The 22,661-nt window shown below is 41.2% G+C and overlaps 1 protein-coding gene across 1 annotated transcript in view; it reads left to right on the forward strand.

Moving 5' to 3' along the window:
* Nucleotides 1-22,661, forward strand: part of adora2b (adenosine A2b receptor) — a 34,779-nt gene extending 12,118 nt beyond the window's left edge. Inside the window, exon 3 of the mRNA XM_014197287.3 lies at nucleotides 16,959-22,661. Coding sequence (XP_014052762.1) covers nucleotides 16,959-17,730 — 772 coding nt within the window. The 3' untranslated portion in view covers nucleotides 17,731-22,661. The remainder of the gene's footprint in view (nucleotides 1-16,958) is intronic.

Here is a 22,661-nt window from a genome sequence, read left to right on the forward strand (position 1 = left end):
TATAAATAAACATACACAATGTAATTTATGTCAAATATATAGGTTAAAAGCACTGTGTGTGTCCCTAGTATTGCCAAAAGAGCTGTGAATGGATCAGTGGTTCACCAATCAGGGCCTTGACGGGCTTGGCAACAGTAACAAGGGGTGAGGTGTAATGAAACTAGGGTCTGTGTGCCCTAGGTACAATACTTTTTTCTGAGGAGGGGCGACATCCCCGGGACAAACCGGGAACTAGACAAAACCTCCAGGGGACCATGACACATTGTGGGGCGTCCTCATTATTGTTTACAGGGAACTATTGGAGATTACGTGTGTGTGTGTGTGTTTACATTTGTGGGCTTGTAGAGTCTCTATGAGTATTCCTGTATGATGTGCATGAGTTTGTTTGTGTTGCAATTGGCAGTGGGTGGTGGTATGTGCATGAAATTGACTGAAGTACTACATTTTTTATTTTATTTTGGTATGGTATTACATCATTGGTTGACGTTATTACATTATACACTTAAAAAGATGTTACTCACCAGTTAATGTAATAACCACCGATTGATGTAATAACTTATTACATTTACCGGGAAAAAGTTTACGTTCAGTATTTTTTTACGTTTAGGTTGCTGGTAAACATTATTATTTGTTTCATCCTTCCAACTACAAGTCCCAGTACGACATATCACTTTACATTTGTATTTATATTTTATCAAAATTTGACCGAAGTCATGTTGGAAAAGCGTTGGGAAAAGTGACGTAAAGAGGAGCACTACAGAGCAGGAGTGAAGCCACTGTCCACATAAGACCCACATCCTCCTTTTTGTTTTTGAAAAATATTTTGGCACTCTGAAGCCAACTTAAATCGAGGTATAATGGCAAACACAAACATTAGCTACCATGATATCCTGCAAGTTATATCGGCCAATAAAGATCAGGCAGTTCAGCAAAAATAAAGAAATACAGTTGGAAGTTTACATACACCTTAGCCAAATACATTTAAACTCCGTTTTTCACAATTCCTGACATTTAATCCCAGTAAAAATGACCTGTCTTAGGTCAGTTAGGATCACCACTTTATTTTAAGAATGTGAAATGTCCGAATAATAGTAGAGAGAATGATTTATTTCAGCTTGTATTTCTTTCATCACATTCCCGACGGGTCAGAAGTTGTCACGATTTCCGCCGAAGTCGGCTCCTCTCCTTGCTCGGCGTTCGGCGATCGATGTCACCGGCTTTCTAGCCATCGCGCTCCATTTTTCATTGTTCCATTTGTTTTGTCTTGTTCCCTGCACACCTGGTTGACATTCCCTAATCACACTGCATGTATTTATTCTTCTGTTCCCCCCCCCATGTCTTTGTGTGAAATAGATTTTGTTACGTGTTGCGTGTGTACGTGCCAGGCTGGGTTTTTCCCCCGTTATTCCATGGTATTCTCACGAGGGATGTTTATCGTAAAACATTTGATCATTTTTTGGACTGTTTCGCGCCTTGCACTTTTACCTTTGGCTGGAGGTTTTGACCCAGTGGCGTCTGTCTGTTTTATTGCCTCTGCCTAAATAAAGTGTGCGCCTGTTCACAACTCTCTGCTCTCCTGCACCTGACTTCTCCACCAGTAGCGCACACCTTGACAGAAGTTTACATACACTCAATTAGTATTTGGTAGCATTGCCTTTAAATTGTTTAACTTGGGTCAAACATTTCGGGTAGCCTTCCACAAGCTTCCCACAATAAGTTGGGTGAATTTTGGCCCATTCCTCCTGACAGAGCTGGTGTAACTGAGTCAGGTTTGTAGGCCTCCTTGCTCACACACGCTTTTTCAGTTCTGCCCACAAATTTTCTGTAGGATTGAGGTCAGGGCTTTGTGATGGCCACTCCAATACCTTGACTTTGTTTTCCTTAAGCCATTTGCCACAACTCTGGAAGTATGCTTGGGGTCATTGTCCATTTGGAAGACCCATTTGCGAACAAGCTTTAACTTCCTGACTGATGTCTTGAGATGTTGCTTCAATATATCCACATAATTTTCCTACCTCATGATGCCATCTATTTTGTGAAGTGAACCAGTCCCTCCTGCAGCAAAGCACCCCCACAACATGATCCTGAAACCCCCGTGCTTCATGGTTGGGATGGTGTTCTTCGGCTAGCAAGCCTCCCCCTTTTTCCTCCAAACATAACGATGGTCATTATGGCCAAACAGTTCTATTTTTGTTTCATCAGACCAGAGGACATTTCTCCAAAAAGTACGATCTTTGTCCCCATGTGCAGTTGCAAACCGTATTCTGGCTTTTTTATGGTGGTTTTGGAGCAATGGCTTCTTCCTTGCTGAGTGGCCTTTCAGGTTATGTCGATATAGGACTCGTTTTACTGTGGATATAGATACTTTTGTACCTGTTTCCTCCAGCATTTTCACAAGGTCCTTTGCTGTTGTTCTGGGATTGATTTGCACTTTTCGCACCAAAGTACATTCATTTCTAGGAGACAGAACGTGTCTCCTTCCTGAGCGGTATGACGGCTGCGTGGTCCTATGGTGTTTATACTTACGTACTATTGTTTGTACAGATGAACGTGGTACCTTCAGGCGTTTGGAAATTGCTCCCAATGATGAACCAGGCTTGTGGAGGTCTACACATTTTTTTCTGAGGTCTTGGCTGATTTCTTTTGATTTTCCCATGATGTCAAGCAAAGAGGCACTGAGTTTGAAGGAAGGCCTTGAGATACATCCACTGGTACACCTTCAATTGACTCAAATGATGTCAGTTAGCCTATCAGAATTGTGGAATTGTGATACAGTGAATTATAAGTGAAATAATCTGTCTGTAAACAATTGTTGGAAAAATTACTTGTGACATGCACAAAGTAGATGTTCTAACCAACTTGCCAAAACTATAGTTGTTAACCAGAAATGTGTGGAGTGGTTGAAAAACGAGTTTTTATGACTCCAACCTAAGTGTATGTAAACTTCCGACTTCAACTGTACTTTGAAATAAACAATGACATGAATCAGTATTTGACCATTCATTTCTGCAAAACATGCAGTATTCTGTTGATTGAGTTGTTGTAGCTTACTTGCTAGCTAGCTAGATTATTCCATCCCCAAACACCATGCTAGATCTGTATGGTGCAAGTGGGCCAGTTAGTTTTGTATGGCCCGGTGCACTTAGATAGCTGACTAGCTTTGTTTTTTATCATCTACTAGCAACATAACATGACAAAACTCTGGGCACTTTAGTACCAATTTACCCAATTCAACTCCATCATCACCAAAGTCGCCCGCCGACATACTGTAACGTCGGTGGTCAGTGCACAGAACCTGTTTTTAGCCTCAGATTCATGGTGACTCCACTGTTGGTAGTCATCGTAATCATTTGGTACAAAGTAGGACCCGCATATGACTGAAGTGCTAGGGGATTTCCTGACCCAGTCTGCCCGAATCGGTCCGACTTTCTACCCATCTTCTTACATTTCGATCAAACATGCCGGTTAACAGTGCACTGCAGCCACCACCAGGCTGTTCCTTTCTTGACGACAAAGCAGCAATTTATTGTTGGTAAATTAATTTTTGTTTCGATGAAATATCATCAATCTACATTGTTAGATTTGTGGAAATATATCGTGCAACCTGCCCTTTAAGGCAAACTGCTGCTTTTCCATTTACAGATGTTTCCCAAGAATGTCCTCAATCAGTCAAATTGTCTTTACCCTTCCCAGTATGTTATTCTCATTATTCCCTTCATGGGTAAATAGTCAGACTATTCCTCAGGGGGTGTTAATAAAAGGACATCTCATCATCATATACAGAAAGGTTCCTGCTCAATGCCAGCAAATGCATCATATAGTTTCATAACAACATTCCTTTTTAGAAATCCAGACGGATTTAAACATCCTTTTTTACAGTTTTCCCCTTTACCCCAGCCCCACATCACACATGTGGCAATGAGAAAGGTATATGGTCAGCTCAAATTACTCTACTCTAGCCATTTCCTTAGTTTGTGTATGTGTTTGTGAGTGTGTGACTGTGCATTTGTGTGTGTCGGGGCCTTAGTCTTGTGGGACTGTGGTTCCCTCAGAACAGACTGTTTTCACAGCTGGCTCTGGTGGAAGTGAAAAGGCAGACTCAAATGCTTCAAACCATGAGAGATGGAGCTCTGCTCTGCACCCTCTGATAACACTAATACACACCCGTTTTAGAGCCTTTGTTTCCTTTTCATGTTTCTCAGAAAGAGACATCAAACTATTTATGTATTTTCTTCCACCAACACCATACCGTTTGAAGGGAAAGATCCAATAGCATAACCTCTGGCTATCCATGTTCCAAGAGTTAACAAATCTGCCAGGGCTTTCTTCACCTACCTGTCTCTCACCAACAATCTCTTCACTTCATGTTCTCAGGCCCCACATGTTTCTCTATGCTCAGAAAGAACCATTGTTGTGTCCTTGAAAAACTGTTTTCCTCTGCTAATGAGACTAAACTGTTTTTTAAAGGCTTTTTTTTCAGAAGGATGGTATTGCCAAACTAAGTGTGTGGACTTGCCACTATTGAGCCCCAAACACTGTCAGGCTGTCTCAATAAAGTTTGTCATTTTGGCTTTTGCAGTTGTTTCAGGCAACAGGTCTTTCTTACTACATTAATGTTATCACACATAACAGATATATGATGTAAATACAGCAACAAAGAGTATAAATAGTAAGAAGAAACCACTCCTCGCCACCTTTATCTATCACAATTCTGCAACACATTGAAGGAAATTCACACATGTTGTTTGTACAAAACCATAAAGCCAAGCCTCATACACACCAGCATTATTCATAGTTTCCATCCAAGCAATACATTCACTGTATGGCTCTGGGTTGCATTAAAGTGTTGATGATACTTCCATTCACCAGACCAGATTCCACCTGAGAGTCGTACTGTTAGGCCTACTCTCATCCAGAGTGACAGCAGAATGTGCTCACTTGTGTTCACAACATGTGGCACCTCATCGCCATGAATCCAAGCCTCTACATCCTGGTATGACTGTACTAGTTTGGTCTGTGGCTACAGATAATATCACACATCTCACATAGAGATATCACACTCTCAAATCTCTTGAGCCGATCTATAAGAACTGCTGGTGCTATGCCATGTGAGGGCAGGATATTTGCATAATCAAAGTGATATTTGATTTGCATAATCAAAGTGTAGGCTAATGCAAATAGTCTGGTTAGCCATTTGACTAGATGTTCAGGAGTCTTATGGCTTGGGGGTAGAATCATGAGGTTGCCACTGGGTCAAAGAGAAACATCTGTTCCCCTTGAGGCTATACTGTGGACATCTCTGTTTGAGACTATACTGTGGACATCTCTGTTTGAGGCTATACTGTGGACATCTCTGTTTGAGACTATACTGTGGACATCTCTGTTTGAGGCTATACTGTGGACATCTCTGTTTGAGACTATACTGTGGACATCTCTGTTTGAGACTATACTGTGGACATCTCTATTTGAGACTATACTGTGGACATCTCTGTTTGAGACTATACTGTGGACATCTCTGTTTGAGACTATACTGTGGACATCTCTGTTTGAGACTATACTGTGGACATCTCTGTTTGAGACTATACTGTGGACATCTCTGTTTGAGACTATACTGTGGACATCTCTGTTTGAGACTATACTGTGGACATCTCTGTTTGAGACTATACTGTGGACATCTCTGTTTGAGGCTATACTGTGGACATCTCTGTTTGAGACTATACTGTGGACATCTCTGTTTGAGACTATACTGTGGACATCTCTGTTTGAGACTATACTGTGGACATCTCTGTTTGAGACTATACTGTGGACATCTCTGTTTGAGACTATACTGTGGACATCTCTGTTTGAGACTATACTGTGGACATCTCTGTTTGAGGCTATACTGTGGACATCTCTGTTTGAGGCTATACTGTGGACATCTCTGTTTGAGACTATACTGTGGACATCTCTGTTTGAGGCTATACTGTGGACATCTCTGTTTGAGACTATACTGTGGACATCTCTGTCATGTTTAAGCGGATGTGCTTTGTGATTATTGACTCTGTGTACTAGCCTGGCAGAGGTTTGTGGGCTGCAATGTGCCCCAGGCGGAAGCCCAGGAACCATGGGGTTAGAAAAGCGATGTGTGGGGAGAGAGGGACAGAAGAAAGGGAGACAGAGAGAGAGTGAGAGAAATGCCAGCGTGCTGTCGTCATGCCAGAACTAATCTGCTCAGCCGCTCATTTACTGGCCCTCACAGAGAGGACTGTCACCATCCCATCAGAGAGAGCGGGACAGAGAGGGAGATAATATATAGAGAGTGAGAGAGGGCCCGAGGGAAAGTGAGATGAAGACAGAGAAGGAGAGAGAGGGAGACAGAAATAGAGAGTGTGTGAGGGAGAGTGAGAGAGCTGTCCACCCCCAGATATTAGTCACTGTCTGGAACACAAACCTTTCTGGGCTTGACTTACAGGTTAGAGGACTAAGACGAGAGAGAGAGAGACTGAGAAATGTATGGATGATGAGAGAAGAAGAGAGTGGAAGGAGTGATGTGTGTCCACCCTATAGCCTTAGGGCCCATCACTTCAGGTCCCTAAACATGGTCATGGCTGTCTGTGGATTATTGATGGCACTGGGGGCACAGCCACAGCATCCTTCACTGAGGGAGAGAGTGATGGGGACATGGAGAAATAGGGAGAGAGGTAGAATCATTTACTGCTGCATTATTAAAGTCCCAGTCATCTGTTTTGAGGCCTTGGCGTCTGAGGGGCTACAGTACTAATACTGTAGGTAATGATTGAAAGCCACGGTTATCTTGTCAAATGAGCTACTGCTGCCTGTGAAACTTAACTTGTATGACATTTTACTGCCAAATTGCAGCTGTTTCATGAGGAGGGAAGGGAAAAACATTTGCAGCAGAGAACGACCACTTCATGTTTTTGAATAAAACCAAAAAGTAATTTTCTCCATTGCACTTAACTATTAGTCTGTATAGAAATATCATATGCCTTACCAGAGTGTATGTAGATTACTTCAATTGTCGTTGATATTTGTCGTCCTAGAGGAAATATCATGTGGAAATATTGTTTACATGATTAGCGTGGCTGGTGACTCAACTATAATGACATTACATGTCATTATTACATGCTATAATCAGAGCAAAGTGAAGTCACATGAGCACTGACAACAAATGCTTAAACTGTGTACATGACCAATAAACTTTGATTTGATTATCCTATATCTACTGTATATTTGCTATATGGTTTCATGGTTTGGCTTGAGAACTCAGTGTTAGGGCTCTGTTCAATCTGTATCGCTGAAGCGTTACAGATTGCGTAATAGAAAATGAAAACTGCAATATACAACTTTTTGGGTGACCCGACCAAATTTTAGCAACCACGAAATGGCAGAGATATTTCTGTATAGTGCACCTTTAAAGGTCATTTTTGATTGAGCCGACATATGCAGCATTTTTGGCAGTGTAGAACCAGAGAAGGCCTAAGGATTTATTTTAAAAATTATACTGAACAAAAATATAAATGCAACATGCAACAATTACAGTTCATATAAGTAAATCAGTCAATTGAAATTAATTAATTGGGCCCTAATCTATGGATTTCACATGACTGGGCAGGGGCGCAGCCATGGGTGGGCCTGGGAAGGCATAGGCCCAACCACTTGAGAGTCAGGCCCATTCACTGGGGAGCTCAGAATGAGTTGTTCCCCACAAAAGTTTTTTTTTTACAGACAGAAATACTTCTCAGTTTCATCAGCTGTCCGGGTGGCTGGTCTCAGACGATCCCACAGGTGAAGAAGCTGGATGTGGAGGTCCTGGGCTGGCGTGGTTACACGTGTCTGTGGTTGTGCGACCGGTTAGACGTACTGCCAAAATGACGTTGGAGGCAGCTTATGGTAGAGAAATGAACATTCAATTCTCTGGCAAAAGTTCTGGTGGACATTCCTGCAGTCAGCATGCCATTTGCACAGTCCCTCAAAACTTGAGACATCTGTGGCATTGTGTTGTGACAAAACTGCCCATTTTAGATTAGCCTTTTATTGGTACACCTGTAATTGATCATGCTGTTTAATCAGCTTCTTGATATGCCACACCTGCCAGGTGGATAGATTATCTTGGCAAAGGAGAAATTCTCACTAGCAGGGATGTAAACAAACCCATCACATTTTGACTTGCAATGGGTGGGACCGTTTGAAGAAGGGACGTGCCTAGACATTTCACTAGTGAGGACAAAAGGAAATAATCAGTGGGTCAAGCAGTAGTTTCCCCATGCTTGGCTCTGCATGGTCAATCTGAGTCTGCAGTGGCCCGTACAGCATTTACTGTGATGCAGGCCTCTGCAGACGTCAGAGCAATCATACTTCTAGCGCATCGGGAAGCTCTTATACGCATCCAATAAATTGGTCTGCACCGCATCACTCGTAGTGATTCAGGGCTAACCTCTATAGTCTTCCAGGTAATTACAAGCAACTGACTAAATGAAAAGACCTAACCTCTTCTGAGATGTTGGAATCTGTTTCCCAGTGCTTGACAATAGAAGCTCAGCCAAGATAGCATGAAGTTAAAAGATTGCACTATTTTCACACCTGCATCTCCATCCCGAATCTCCCCAAACAAAATTACCCTACATTTAGGTTATTATTTATATGTGTATTTCACACTATGTTGAGGTAAAAAACAGAGTATAATGCTGGTATGGATGTCAACCCCAACACATGTTCATGTCATCGTCACCAATCAACTGCATTACAGTTCAAAACTGATTTCTGTGTGCTAGCTATTCTAAAAGCTTATACGAATGGGAGTTAGCATTTAGCAGTCACTTTTTCTAAACCGGAAAAGGGACAACTTCTAAATGTTATGCAGCAATAACCACATTGTGGGCCTGTTGCAACACATAAATCATGACGGATTTGACAAATATCCACGTTGTTAGATCAGATTTGTTGAATGTGCGCCAATCCAGCATCCTTCTATCCCCCACAGTATGAATTCCATTGACCTCTTTACCACATCTATCCAAATTACCCCCCTGATATCTTTCCAGGAGTTCAAACTCATGTCCGTGTCTTTAAAATCCCTACATGAGGTATAACTATGTTTTTTATTTGTGAACTTGTTCTGACAGATTTCCTCAAAGTTCTTGTTTGTTGTCAAGGAAGTAAGTCTGTGTTTATACAGGATGATCAAAATGAACTTCTTTCAAACTTATTTTCCAAATGATCATCATCTGGTGAGTGGTACTGTTTTGTTGCAGCTTGCTTGCTGTTAGACATCTCTTTGAAAATAATGACTGTGAAACGTTGTTGCATTTAAACCTCAGATCACCGGTTAGTGTGATGAACGTGATAAAATATTTTTGCAAAGGGAAGTAATAGCTGGTTTATTAATTTCATTTTGGAAATGAAATGGTTGTGCTTTTGTATTGTTCTGATTTCAAGGGGCCTACTGGAGTGAATGGGATGCTTCATCTTTAACGTTATTTGATGCTGTGTGTGACTGCTGTTGCCTGTCATATCAGCCGTGTCTATGTGTTTGACCAAACCTGTCTCTCCTTCAGCTCTATGGAGTGCACAGGTATTAGCCTACGGTCGCTGTCCATTCAGCACCTTGAGCCTGTCACTGTTGATGTGACACTGTTGTTATTGCTATGGGTGATAGTGTGATAGTGGTGTTAGGCTACCATAGGTTATGTAAACAGTGTTTTTTGTTTTGCTGGTTGCATTATTTTATGCTGTGTGTCATGTTGTGTCCATGCTGAACTGTCACTGTGTGTGCGGCAGCATTGCTCCTCCTTCACTACAACTAGAATTGTCCAACTACAAAATACACAATATCGGGTTCATTAAGTGATGCTATGTTTTCAGTTCTTTTTTTGATTTCTGAGTTTGATACAACGTAATGGAAGATTTTTGGTTCCTCTGAAAGCCTATGTCCTATAGTCATGGTTTGCCACTGGTTTACGGTGAATGCATTCTCCGCTAACGCAGGAACATTGCCTTTAAATTGAAATCCCGCTGTAACGCTGAACTTCCGCCGTGAGGAAATCTCTGAATCAGAGAGGTGCGGGGGGGCTGCCTTAATCGACATCCACATCTTTGGCGCCCGGGGAACCCGGAATAGGCTGTGTCGTGCCCTCTTCAAGACTGTCTTGGTGTGTTTAAGACCATGATAGTTTGTTGGTGATGTTAACACCGAGGAACTTGAAGCTCTCAACCTGCTCCACTACAGCCCCGTCGATGAGAATGGGGGCGTGCTCAGTCCACTTGTTCCTGTAGTCCACAATCATCTCCTTTGTCTTGATAATGTTGAGGCAGAGGTTGTTATCCTGGCAGCACACGGCCATGTCTCTGACCCCTCCCTATAGGCTGTCTCATCATTGTCTGTGATCAGTTCTACCACTGTTGTGTCGTCGGCAAACTCAATGATGATGTTGGAGTCATGCCTGGCCATGCAGTCATGAGTGAACAGGGAATACAGGAGGGGACTGAACACACACCCCTGAGGAGCCCCCGTTTTGAGGATCAGTGTGGCGGATGTGTTGTTACCTAACCTTACCTCCTGGGGGTGGCCCATCAGGAAGTCCAGGATCCAGTTGCAGAAGGAGGTGTTTAGTCCCAGGGTCCTTAGCTTAGTGATGAGCTTTGAGGGCACTATGGTGTTGAACACTGAGCTGTTGTCAATGAATAGCATTCTCACATAGGTGTTCCTTTTGTCCATGTGTGAAAGGGCAGTGTGGAGTGCAATAGAGGTTGCATCAATCAGTGGATCTGTTGGGGCGGTATGCAAATTGCAGTGGGTCTAGGGTTTCTGGGATAATGGTGTTGATGTGAGCCATTACCAGCCTTTCAAAGCACTTCATGGCTACAGATGTGAGTGCTACGGGTAGGTACGGGCAATTCCTTTGACCTCATGGCTTGGTTTTTGCTCTGACATGCACTGTCAACTGTGGGACCTTATATAGACATGTGGTGTGTCTGAAAACTTTCCGAAGGCACTGTATAACTTCTGTGTGTTCAACACTGTATAGATAGACTGTTGTTCTTAGAGAGGTGATGAGTTGTACTCTATGACGGTTTTTCCTTTCACATGCCTGTCTCTGAATCAATGTGCTCAGTGAAATGTGGTGTAACAGTTTGCCAATATATAAATAAATTCTTAACTTCTTACTTGCTCAACACATCACAAATGGCCAAATTCTCATTCTTTGTGCAATACTCCTGTTCACTGCAGCAGATTCAGCTATTTTGCTCTTAAGCAAATTCTTACATTGATTCGATCATAGATTACTTAACGTTCCAATATTAACCTCTCTGGGACATCTGGGACGCTAGCATCCCACCCGCGGTACACACTATCAACAGCCAGTGAAATAGCAGGGCAGGAAAATACGAAACAACAAAAATCTCCTAATTCAAATTTATCAAACATACAAGTATTATACACCATTTTAAAAATAAGATTCTCCTTAATCCAACCACAGTGTCCGATTTCAAAAAGGCTTCACGGGCAAAAGCATAACATTAGATTATGTTAGGACAGTGCCTAAACAAGAAAAACCACACAGCCATTTTCCAAGCAAGGAGAGGCTTCACAAAAACCAGAAATACAGCTAAAATGAATCACTAACCTTTGATGATCTTCATCAGATGACACTCCCAGGACTCAATGTTACACAATACATGTATGTTTTGCTTGATAAAGTTCATATTTATATCCATAAACCCCATTTTACATTGGCGCGTGATCTTCAGAAAATGTATTCCCTCAAACTTCTGGTGAATGAGCACATCAATTTACAAAAATACTCATCATAAACGTTGATAAACTTTACAACAGTTATTGAAAGAATTATAGATACGCTTCTCCTTAACCTCCCTGGGCAAGGTGGGACGCTTGCATCCCACCTAGTCAACAGCCAGTGGAATCGCGTGGCGCGAAATACAAATACCTAATAAATGCTATAACTTCAATTTCTCAAACATATGACTATTTTACACCATTTTAAAGACAAGACTCTCGTTAATCTAACCACACTGTCCGATTTCAAAAAGGCTTTACAGCGAAAGCAAAACATTAGATAATGTCAGGAGAGTACCCTGCCAAAAATAATCACACAGCCATTTTCAAAGCATGCATATATGTCACAAAAACCAAAACCACAGCAAAATGAAGCACTAACCTTTGATGATCTTCATCAGATGATACTCCTAGGACATTATGTTATACAATACATGCATGTTTTGTTCAATCAAGTTCATATTTATATCAAAAACCAGCATTTTACATTAGCATGTGATGTTCAGAAATAGCATACCCACCGCAAAATTCTGGTGAATTTACTTAATTACTCACGATTAACGTTCACAAAATACATAACAATTATTTTAAGAATTATAGATACAGAACTCCTTTATGCAATCACGGTGTCAGATTTTAAAATAGCTTTTCGGCGAAAGCATATTTTGCAATATTCTGAGTAGATAGCCCGGCCATCACGGGTAGCTAATTTGACACCCACCAAGTTTGGCCCTCACCAAACTCAGATTTACTATAAGAGAAATTGGATTACCTTTGCTGTTCTTCGTCAGAATGCACTCCCAGGACTTCTACTTCAACAACAAATGTTGTTTTGGTTCGAAATAATCCATAGTTATATTGACATAGCTCTGTTTTGTTCGTGCGTTGAGGTCCCTATCCGAAGGGTGACGCGCGGGCGCATTTCGTGACAAAAAAATTCAAAATATTCCGTTACCGTACTTCGAAGCATGTCAAACGCTGTTTAAAATCAATTTTATTCGATTTTTCTCGTAAAATAGCGATAATATTCCAACCGGGCGACGTTATATTCATTCATAGACTGAAAGAAAAACATGGAGTCCTCTCGTGGACGCGCACTCCAGTGTCACTGTTCTCAGGCTGACCACTCACAAAAACTCCTGCTGTTTTTCGCCCAGAGACTGCAGAGACGTCATTCCACTTTCTGGCGCCTTCTGAGAGCCAATGGAAGCCTTAGAAAATGTCACATTACAGCAGAGATGCTGTATTTTTGATAGAGATGCCCTAGAAGGATAACAAATTGTCAGACAGGGCACTTCCTGTATGGAATCTTCTCAGGTTTTGGCCTGCCATATGAGTTCTGTTATACTCACAGACACCATTCAAACAGTTTTAGAAACTTTAGAGTGTTTTCTATCCAAATATACTAATTATATGCATATTCTCGTTTCTGGGCAAGAGTAGTAACCAGTTTAAATCGGGTACGTATTTTTTCCGGCCGTGCAAATACTGCCCCCTAGCCCCAACAGGTTAATGCAACCGCTGTGTCAGATTTTAAAATAGCTTTACGGCGAAAGCACATTTTTCAATATTCTGAGTACAGAGCTCAGCCATCAAAGCTAGCTATACAGTTACACGCCAAGTTCTGGAGTCAACTAAACTCAGAATTAGTATTATAAATGTTCACTTACCTTTGCTGATCTTCCTCGGAATGCACTCCCAGGACTTCCACTTCCACAATACATTTTTGTTTTGTTCGATAAACTCCATATTTATGTCCAAATACCTCCGTTTTGTTCGCGCGTTCAGATCACTAATCCAAAGGCATAACGCGAGTCCGCAAAACCAGAGATGAAAAGTCAAATAGTTCCATTACTGCTCGTATAAACATGTCAAACGATGTTTACAATCAATCCTTAGGGTCTTTTTAACATAAATCTTCGATAATATTCCAACCGGACAATAGCGTATTCATTACAGAGGAAAAAGAAGGAAGGGTGCCTGGGTGCCTGCGCAGTAAACAACTCGTTGGTCCCAGGCTTGAGTCAGCTCCTATTCTCTGCCCAGTAACAGTAGAAGCATAAAACAAGGTTCTAAAGACTGTTGACATCTAGTGGAAGCCTTAGGAAGTGCAAAATGACCCCACAAACACTGTAGTTTGAATAGGGATTAGATAGAAAAACTACAAGTCACTTCCTGGTTGGATTTTTTTCTCAGGTTTTTGCCTACCATATGAGTTCTGTTGTACTCACAGACATCATTCAAACAGTTTTAGAAACTTCAGAGTGTTTCCTATCCGAATCTACTAATAATATGCATATCCTACCTTCTGGGCCCGAGTAGCAGGCAGTTTAATTTGGACATGTTATTCATCTGAATTTCTGAATACTGCCCCCTGTCACCAAGAAGTTAATACTAACATGCCACTTAGAATGCATTCCCTATACAACATATTCCTTAATAAGTGGTAGTCTATACTATGGATATTGGAACAGAGCATATGGAGCCCAATGGCATTCATACCCAGACCTCGGTCGATAGAAGGGTCGTTCCACGAAATTAGTGTCTTTTATTTTAAGTAGAAATTGTGCACAAATATGTCATTTTAAAAGCCTGTTATTTACATTTTTGTAATTTAGCAGATACTTATCCAGAGCGACTTACAGTAGTGCATGCATACATTTTTTTTTTTTTTTGTACTGGCCCCCCATGGGAATCAAACCCACAACCCTGGCGTTGCACACACCATGCTGGCGTTGCAAACACCATGCTCTACCAACTGAGCCACAGGGAAGGCTATTATTTTAATTGAAGTGCCCTTTAGTGTAGACCACATGGAAAGTTCAATAAATCATATTTTTTTATATGAATAAAGACTTGCTAAAGAGCAAAAATTCAGTTTTCACCATCATTATAAAGCCCTAGATATTTTGTGGTTTGACAAAGTCATTTCTGAAGATTATTATTTATTTCATGTGATTTAGTGATTCATAAAAACTGTCCCTTGTTTTAAGATCAACCCTGTTACGTGAACTGAACTTTCGTTTTAATATGGTGAAACTATGCTTTAAAAAAATTATTATTCAAAGGAAACATTGAACATCTAATAGTCAAATCATAGTGTTAACCTCTATGGGCTAGGTGGGACGCTTGCGTCCCACCTACTCAACAGCCAGTGTAATCCTGTGGTGCGTTATTCAAATACCTTAGAAATGCAAAACCTTCAATTTTTCTAAAATATGACTATTTTACACCATTTTAAAGATAAGACTCTCGTTAATCTAACCACACTGTCCGATTTCAAAAAGGCTTTACAACGAAAGCAAAACATTAGATTATGTCAGCAGAGTACCCAGCCAGAAATAATCAGACACCCATTTTTCAAGCTAGCATATAATGTCACATAAACCCAAACCACAGCTAAATGTAGCACTAACCTTTGATGATCTTCATCAGATGACAACCCTAGGACATTATGTTATACAATACATGCATGGTTTGTTCAATCAAGTTCATATTTATATCAAAAACCAGCTTTTTACATTAGCATGTGACTAGCATGTGACTAGCATTCCCACCGAACACTGCCGGTGAATTTACTAAATTACTCACGATAAACGTTCACAAAAAGCATAACAATTATTTTAAGAATTATAGATACAGAACTCCTCTATGCACTCGATATGTCCGATTTTAAAATAGCTTTTCGGTGAAAGCACATTTTGCAATATTCTGAGTAGATAGCCCGGCATCACAGGGCTAGCTATTTAGACACCCAGCAAGTTTAGCACTCATCAAAGTCAGATTTACTATAAGAAAAATGTTATTACCTTTGCTGTCTTCATCAGAATGCACTCCCAGGACTTCTACTTCAATAACAAATGTTGGTTTGGTCCAAAATAATCCATCGTTATATCCAAACAGCGGCGTTTTGTTCGTGCGTTCAAGACACTATCCGAAAGGGTAAATAAGGGTGGCGAGCATGGCGCAATTCGTGACAAAAAAATTCTAAATATTCCATTACCGTACTTCGAAGCATGTCAACCGCTGTTTAAAATCAATTTTTATGCCATTTTTCTCATAAAAAAGCGATAATATTCCGACCGGGAATCTGCGTTTAGGTAAACAGACAAAAGAAAAGAAAGCATTCGGTCGACTCGGGCACGCGCCTAAGCCCATAGTACTCTGAGCGGCCACTTGCCAAAAGCGATAAAGTGTTTCAGCCAGAGCCTGCCTCGATATCGTTCAGCTTTTTCCCGGGCTCTGAGAGCCTATGGGAGCCGTAGGAAGTGTCACGTTATTGCAAAGATCCTCAGTCTTCAATAAACAGAGACAAGATGAAACACTACTTCTCAGACAGGCCACTTCCTGCATGGAATCTTCTCAGGTTTTGGCCTGCCATATGAGTTCTGTTATACTCACAGACACCATTCAAACAGTTTTAGAAACTTTAGGGTGTTTTCTATCCAAAGCCAATAATTATATGCATATTCTAGTTACTGGGCAGGAGTAGTAACCAGATTAAATCGGGTACGTTTTTTATCCGGCTGTGTCAATACTGCCCCCTAGCCCTAACAGGTTAAAGCAGGTGAGCTGGTTCTGGCCCTTTTCTTTTTGGGTCGAGCATAACACGCCAATGTTAGCCACAGATAGACAGGCTAGAAACGTTTTCACAATTTCAATTGTTTCGTGAAGCTTGTATTCCCCCAGTCACAATGGGATTTATAACTGAATTACGTTGAAATCGTTAACCCTTTTTGGTATTTAACCTCTTGAGATGGGAAAACATTATTATAATTTTTTTTACCAAGTTACACTACTTGAAAGGCACCTAATTGGTAGAACCACCCAGAAGTCTGTTGGAATGATGTCTCGTTATGTTTTGGTACTCTGCTTTTGACAAAAAGATGGCAATGATATATTATTCCTATCACAGGCCCTAATTTAATGTTCATTTGGAAGAACTTTAAGGACAGCATATTTGCTTCTCTATTGCCCTATTGTCTTTCTGTAATAACTCATTATTACGTTATTTTAATCATGAATAGATGTGCAGCATAAGCACCATAATGCTTGAAAGAGGGCACTCAGTCACAACTCTTAGGGAAAAGAAAATAAGACCCATTTATAACCCCCATGGATATTAACCAGCGTCTTTTTGGTCTTCCCTCGTCCTCTTATCCAGGTACAAGGAGCTGGTGACGGGTACGAGGGCCAGACGAATCATCGCCATCTTATGGATCCTGTCTTTCGTCATCGGCCTCATCCCATTCCTGGGTTGGAACCTGAAGGTGACTTCCTGCTGTCAGAATGTCTCCAGCAGCCTGATGAATGGCAAGTCTTTGGGGGACAATGCCAGTACCACTATCCCCCCCCTGGTGGACGATCTGGGCAGTGCAGGTGACTTCCTGAGCAGCTGCAAGCTTACCTGCCTGTTTGAGAGTGTGGTGGACATGCACTACATGGTCTACTTCAACTTCTTCGGCTGCGTCCTGCCTCCTCTGTTTATCATGCTGGGCATCTATGTGAAGATCTTCACCGTGGCCCGCAAGCAGATGCACCAGATTGAACTCAAGTGCTCAGTGAGCAGCAATGGGGACAGCCACCATCACGGGCTCCTGCAACGCGAGATCCGTGCCGCCAAGTCTCTGTCCATCATTGTGGGGCTGTTTGCCCTCTGCTGGCTGCCCGTGCACATCCTAAACTGCCTGACCCTGTTCTACAAGGACCTGTGCAAGCCGGCCCCTGTCATGTACATAGCCATCATGCTGTCACATGCCAACTCAGCCGTCAACCCCGTTATCTACGCCTACCGCATCCAGGACTTCAGGAACACCTTCCGAAAGATCCTGACGCGTCACGTCCTATGTCAGAAGGAGGAGCCTTACCTCCACTCCTCCAATGGGAGCAGGCGGAACAGAGACCAGATCCACATGACCATTGACCCTTTACTCTGAGGGGTGGGGCTACAGGGGGCATGACCCTTTACTGTAAGGGCAGACACCAGGGTTCGTGAGGCGACTAGCCCCGCCTACATAACTTTACTTCAAGTGTGGGGCCACAGTCCGGGGGTATGACTCAAGGAGAGCCCCAACCCCCCAAAACACTATCTGTGTTCATGTTATTGTTGTATTGTATTCTTGAATTACATTTTAAGTGAGATTATAAATGTTTACAGAACAAAGAGAGTGGGTATGTTGGAATGTGAAACTGAATAGATTATCTGCCTTGAATGGGGAGCATTGCTTATGAGTTAAGATGAGTATCAGGGGCCAGGTGATGAAAAGGTAGCCTGGTCCCAGATCTGTTTGGGACCATGGCCATAGGAGTTGGCAAGACACCGCAAACACATCTGGGACCAGGCTAGTGAAAAGCAGGCAAGAGTCTTATTTACTTTAAAGCTGGAATCCGTATTAGGTAAAACTGCCACGTCCTTTTGCAATTTACAACAACAAAGAAGTTACTTCAAACAACGAACACATTTTTTTCCCCCTCTGATATAATTTCACGTGCATTAGAACAGCCACGATGCTGGATGCTTCTCTCCTCTGTTTCATCAACAAAACAAAACAATAACAAATGCGCTGGGGTGAACAATGGCACAGTTCACCTTCTGATTTCAACTGTTAAGGATTTTATTTTTATTTTTCAAAGCTAACTGGATTTTCAGGACTGTGAAATGAACCCATTACTACAAGATAACACATCATTTACCATTCCTACACATTAACCATAACTCAAAACATTGCTTTTTCTAAGCCTTAACTTTTCAAAATAATATACATCAATTGTTCAACTTTCTTTTACCAATGTTTGGTATTTTATTTATTGTCATGTAGCAAAATGTTTTAAAACCTGGCTGAGGTGTGTACTGTATTGTTCATCATGGGCTACATCGCACTTGCTCAGTACAGGTCTTGTGTAAAAAACAGACATAGGAAAGTCTGCCCAGTGGAACAATTTACGTCTGCAACATCACCAAAATCTCCAGTGAGAGGGCATAACACACACGCAACACAGCTCGAAGGGGGAAAGTATTTTTAAACATTATATAAACTTGTGGAGTGTTATTGTGCTCTGCTTGAATTTAGCAAATGTCATGGCTTCTTTAGTGTCATGGAGAAAGCTCAGGAATATACAGAATGTGGTGAGGAAGACAGACTGAGTTGTGAAAAAATACATCTGAAATTCACAGACACAGGATATTTGGAGGTTGAGACCTCTGGCAAGAAAATAATATATAAATCATCACTCACAAATACAGTTGGAGTCATAAGTTTACATACACTGAGGTTGGAGTCATTAAAACTCGTTTTTCAACCACTCCACACATTTCTTGTTAACAAACTATAGTTTTGGCAAGTCGGTTAGGACATCTACTTTGTGCATGACATAAGCAATTTTTCCAACAATTGTTTAAAGACAGATTATTTCACTTATAATTCACTGGATCACAATTCCAGTAGGTCAGAAGTTTACATACACTAAGATGACTGTGCCTTTAAACAGCTTGGAAAATTCCAGAAAATGATGGCATGGCTTTCGAAGCTTCTGACAGACTAATTGACATCATTTGAGTCAATTGGAGGTGTACCTGTGGATTTATTTCAAGGCCTACCTTCAAACTCAGTGCCTCTTTGCTTGACATCATGGGAAAATCAAAAGAAATCAGCCAAGACCTCAGAAAACTAATTGTAGACCTCCACAAGTCTGGTTCATCCTTGGGAGCAATTTCCAAACGCCTGAAGGTACCACGTTCATCGGTACAAACAACAGTACACAAGTATAAACACCATGGGACCACGCAGCCGTCATACCGCTCAGGAAGAAGACGCGTTCTGTCTCCGAAAGATGAACGTACTTTGGTGTGAAAAGTGCAAATCAATCCCAGAACAACAGCAAAGGACCCTGTGAAGATGCTGGAGGAAACAGGTACAAAAGTATCTATATCCACAGTAAAACGAGTCCTATATTGACATAACCTGAAAGGCCACTCAGCAAGGAAGAAGCCACTGCTCCAAAACCGCCATAAAAAAGCCAGACTACGGTTTGCAACTGCACATGGGAACAAAGATCGTACTTTTTGGACAAATGTCCTCTTGTCTGATGAAACAAAAATATAACTGTTTGGCCATAATGACCATCATTATTTTTGGAGGAAAAGGGGGGAGGCTTGCAGGTCAAAGAACACCATCCCAACCGTGAAGCACGTTGGTAGCAGCATCGTGTTGTGGGGGTGCTTTGCTGCAGGAGGGACTGGTGCACTTCACAAAATAGATGTCATCATGAGGTAGGAAAAATATGTGGATATATTGAAGCAACATCTCAAGACATCAGTCAGGAAGTTAAAGCTTGGTCGCAAATGGGTCTTCCAAATGGACAATGACCCCAAGCATACTTGTTGTGGCAAAATGGCTTAATTAAGGACAACAAAGTCAAGGTATTGGAGTGGCCATCACAAAGTCCTGACCTCAATCCTACAGAAAATTTGTGGGCAGAACTGAAAAAGCATGTGCGAGCAAGGAGGCCTACAAACCTGACTCAGTTACACCAGCTCTGTCAAGAGGAATGGGCCAAAATTCACCCAACTTATTGTGGGAAGCTTGTGGAAGGCTACCCAAAATGTTTGACACAAGTTAAACAATTAAAAGGCAATGCTACCAAATACTAATTGAGTGTATGTAAACTTCTGACCCACTGGGAATGTGATGAAAGAAATAAAAGCTGAAATAAATCATTCTCTCTACTATTATTCTGACATTTCACATTCTTAAAATAAAGTGATGATCCTAACTGACCTAAGACAGGGAATTTTTACTAGGATTAAATGTCAGGAATTATCAAAAACGGAGTTTAAATGTATTTGGCTAAGGTGTATGTAAACTTCCGACTTCAACTGGATATGCCTCATTATTTGAAAGGTTGATTATTACTTACTCATGACATCCCTTTTTAAAATTAAAGATTTACATTATTATTTCTGACAAAATGACTTATTTTAGGGTTTTACTGTAGCCTAAATCATATGGGAAAACAAATCTAGGATACCCTCTTCCCTTGGCATCCCTAGAAGGGCCATTATACAACCCTAACATGGACACACACACCCCTCACATGAACACAGCTCTAATCATTTGCCTAAATGTCTCTCTGTAACAAAAGGAGAAGAGAGAGAGGCTGGCGTCTCCACATGGACACTGGGATTTAAGTGTCACTTCCTGAAACAAACCAGGTGGCTTCTAATACTCAATACTTTCAGACTGTAACCACTTCCACTGCATACTGTCTGTCCTTGTCCTCCGCATGGCAGTTAAGAGCCATGTGGCTCCACCCCCCTCACTCAGTCAGAACTCCTAAATTCACCACTTCACTACACCAAGCCAAATCAGTCAACACAATGCTGAGGAGGTCCCTCTTTATTGAACGAATCAAGGATCCAGGGTTCGGGTCCATTCTGAATTGAGTTGCGGAAATAGAAAGTAGGATTCAATTAAATTCAAATGGGTTATTTATTCTGAATTGCTTTGAATTATATTCTACTTCCTTCAATTCAAAGCCAATTCATGGTTTGAATTGAAATAAATTCAAATAATCCAAATTGACCCCAACCATGCTAGGAACACTTAAGCCTAACTAAATTGTAGGGGGCTGACAAGTTCTTGTTCTGTGAAAGACAAAAACATGCTTCGTCAGTGTAAGAGTGTCATTGTGGTATTGTAACTGTGAGTCTGAGACAGATGTGTTAAATAGACGGTGCATCGCTCTTGGTTTGAGTTTCAAGATGTCTCTCTCTACTTGACCACCCAACGTATGGTCTTGCACATGTTTCCAGTGTGGAGATAGAAAACCAAACCTCAAAATAATTCCAGTTTAACGAGACTCAGTTTGGACATAATGGCACACAATTGGTGCTAAAACGAAGGTGGTTTTCACCTCTGCTATGAGAAGAGCCATCCTTGGTGTGGTCAGATGAGGATTTAAATGCACTGACATTTTAGATAAGGCTATTATATTTTTATGCTTTAAGATTAAAATGTGTTGTATAGTGTTTTTCGAGTGTTCACAAGGTTAAAGAGATTAAACGGGATCTTAAGCACTTACAAATTCGTAATATATTGTACAAATTGGAGGGGACGCATTTTGGCTCATGAGTGCTACTTATACAAAACCTCTGTAGCATTACTAACTTTTATAAGGAATTTAAGACAAGCATTGTCTTATCACTGGGCTCCAACAAATACAGTATTTCCATTTCCTTGGTTTTTAATTTCTTCAACATACTCATCAACCTTGACCTCTACAACTTCAAGGGCTAAACTATAGGAGTGTGCAGAACCTCAAGTACATTCCATTTGAGACTGCACTGCACTGGTATTACTATCATTTGTTCACTCAAATGTGACCTTAGCATCAAGACACCAGGGCTGGGGTCAATTCCATTCCACTTCAGTCAATAACATGAAATTCCAATTTCCCTAAGTGCTTCTCAATGAGAAAAATGTGGACTTGGAATCTCAGTTTATTTCCAGAGTTGACTGAATTGGAATGGAATTGATCCCAACCCTGCTAAATACTGTGGGTGGAAAAGCCTTCAACAAGCATGACTTGTGAATGATGAATGATTGAGCAAAACCATATAAAAACAAGCTTTTCATAGTGATCCTGCCTTCCATTCCAACCTGTGTGTTTGCAAATGTGTTATAGTATTGATGTCACTAATCAGTAGCCTAAACAGTCCACTGTGGTTCACGTCTATGATGTTCAATGTTTAAATAATTATTCTTTCACTCAACTGGCTACAACTGTAAACCAATACTGCTATTTAACATGAGAATATCTGTATGTATAGCAAATTATTTTGTTAATAAAAGCTATGCTTATATTGTTA

This window comes from Salmo salar, chromosome 04 (genome assembly GCF_965601325.2).
Source record: "Salmo salar chromosome 04, fSalSal1, whole genome shotgun sequence".
In the NCBI taxonomy this organism is placed as follows: domain Eukaryota; kingdom Metazoa; phylum Chordata; class Actinopteri; order Salmoniformes; family Salmonidae; genus Salmo; species Salmo salar.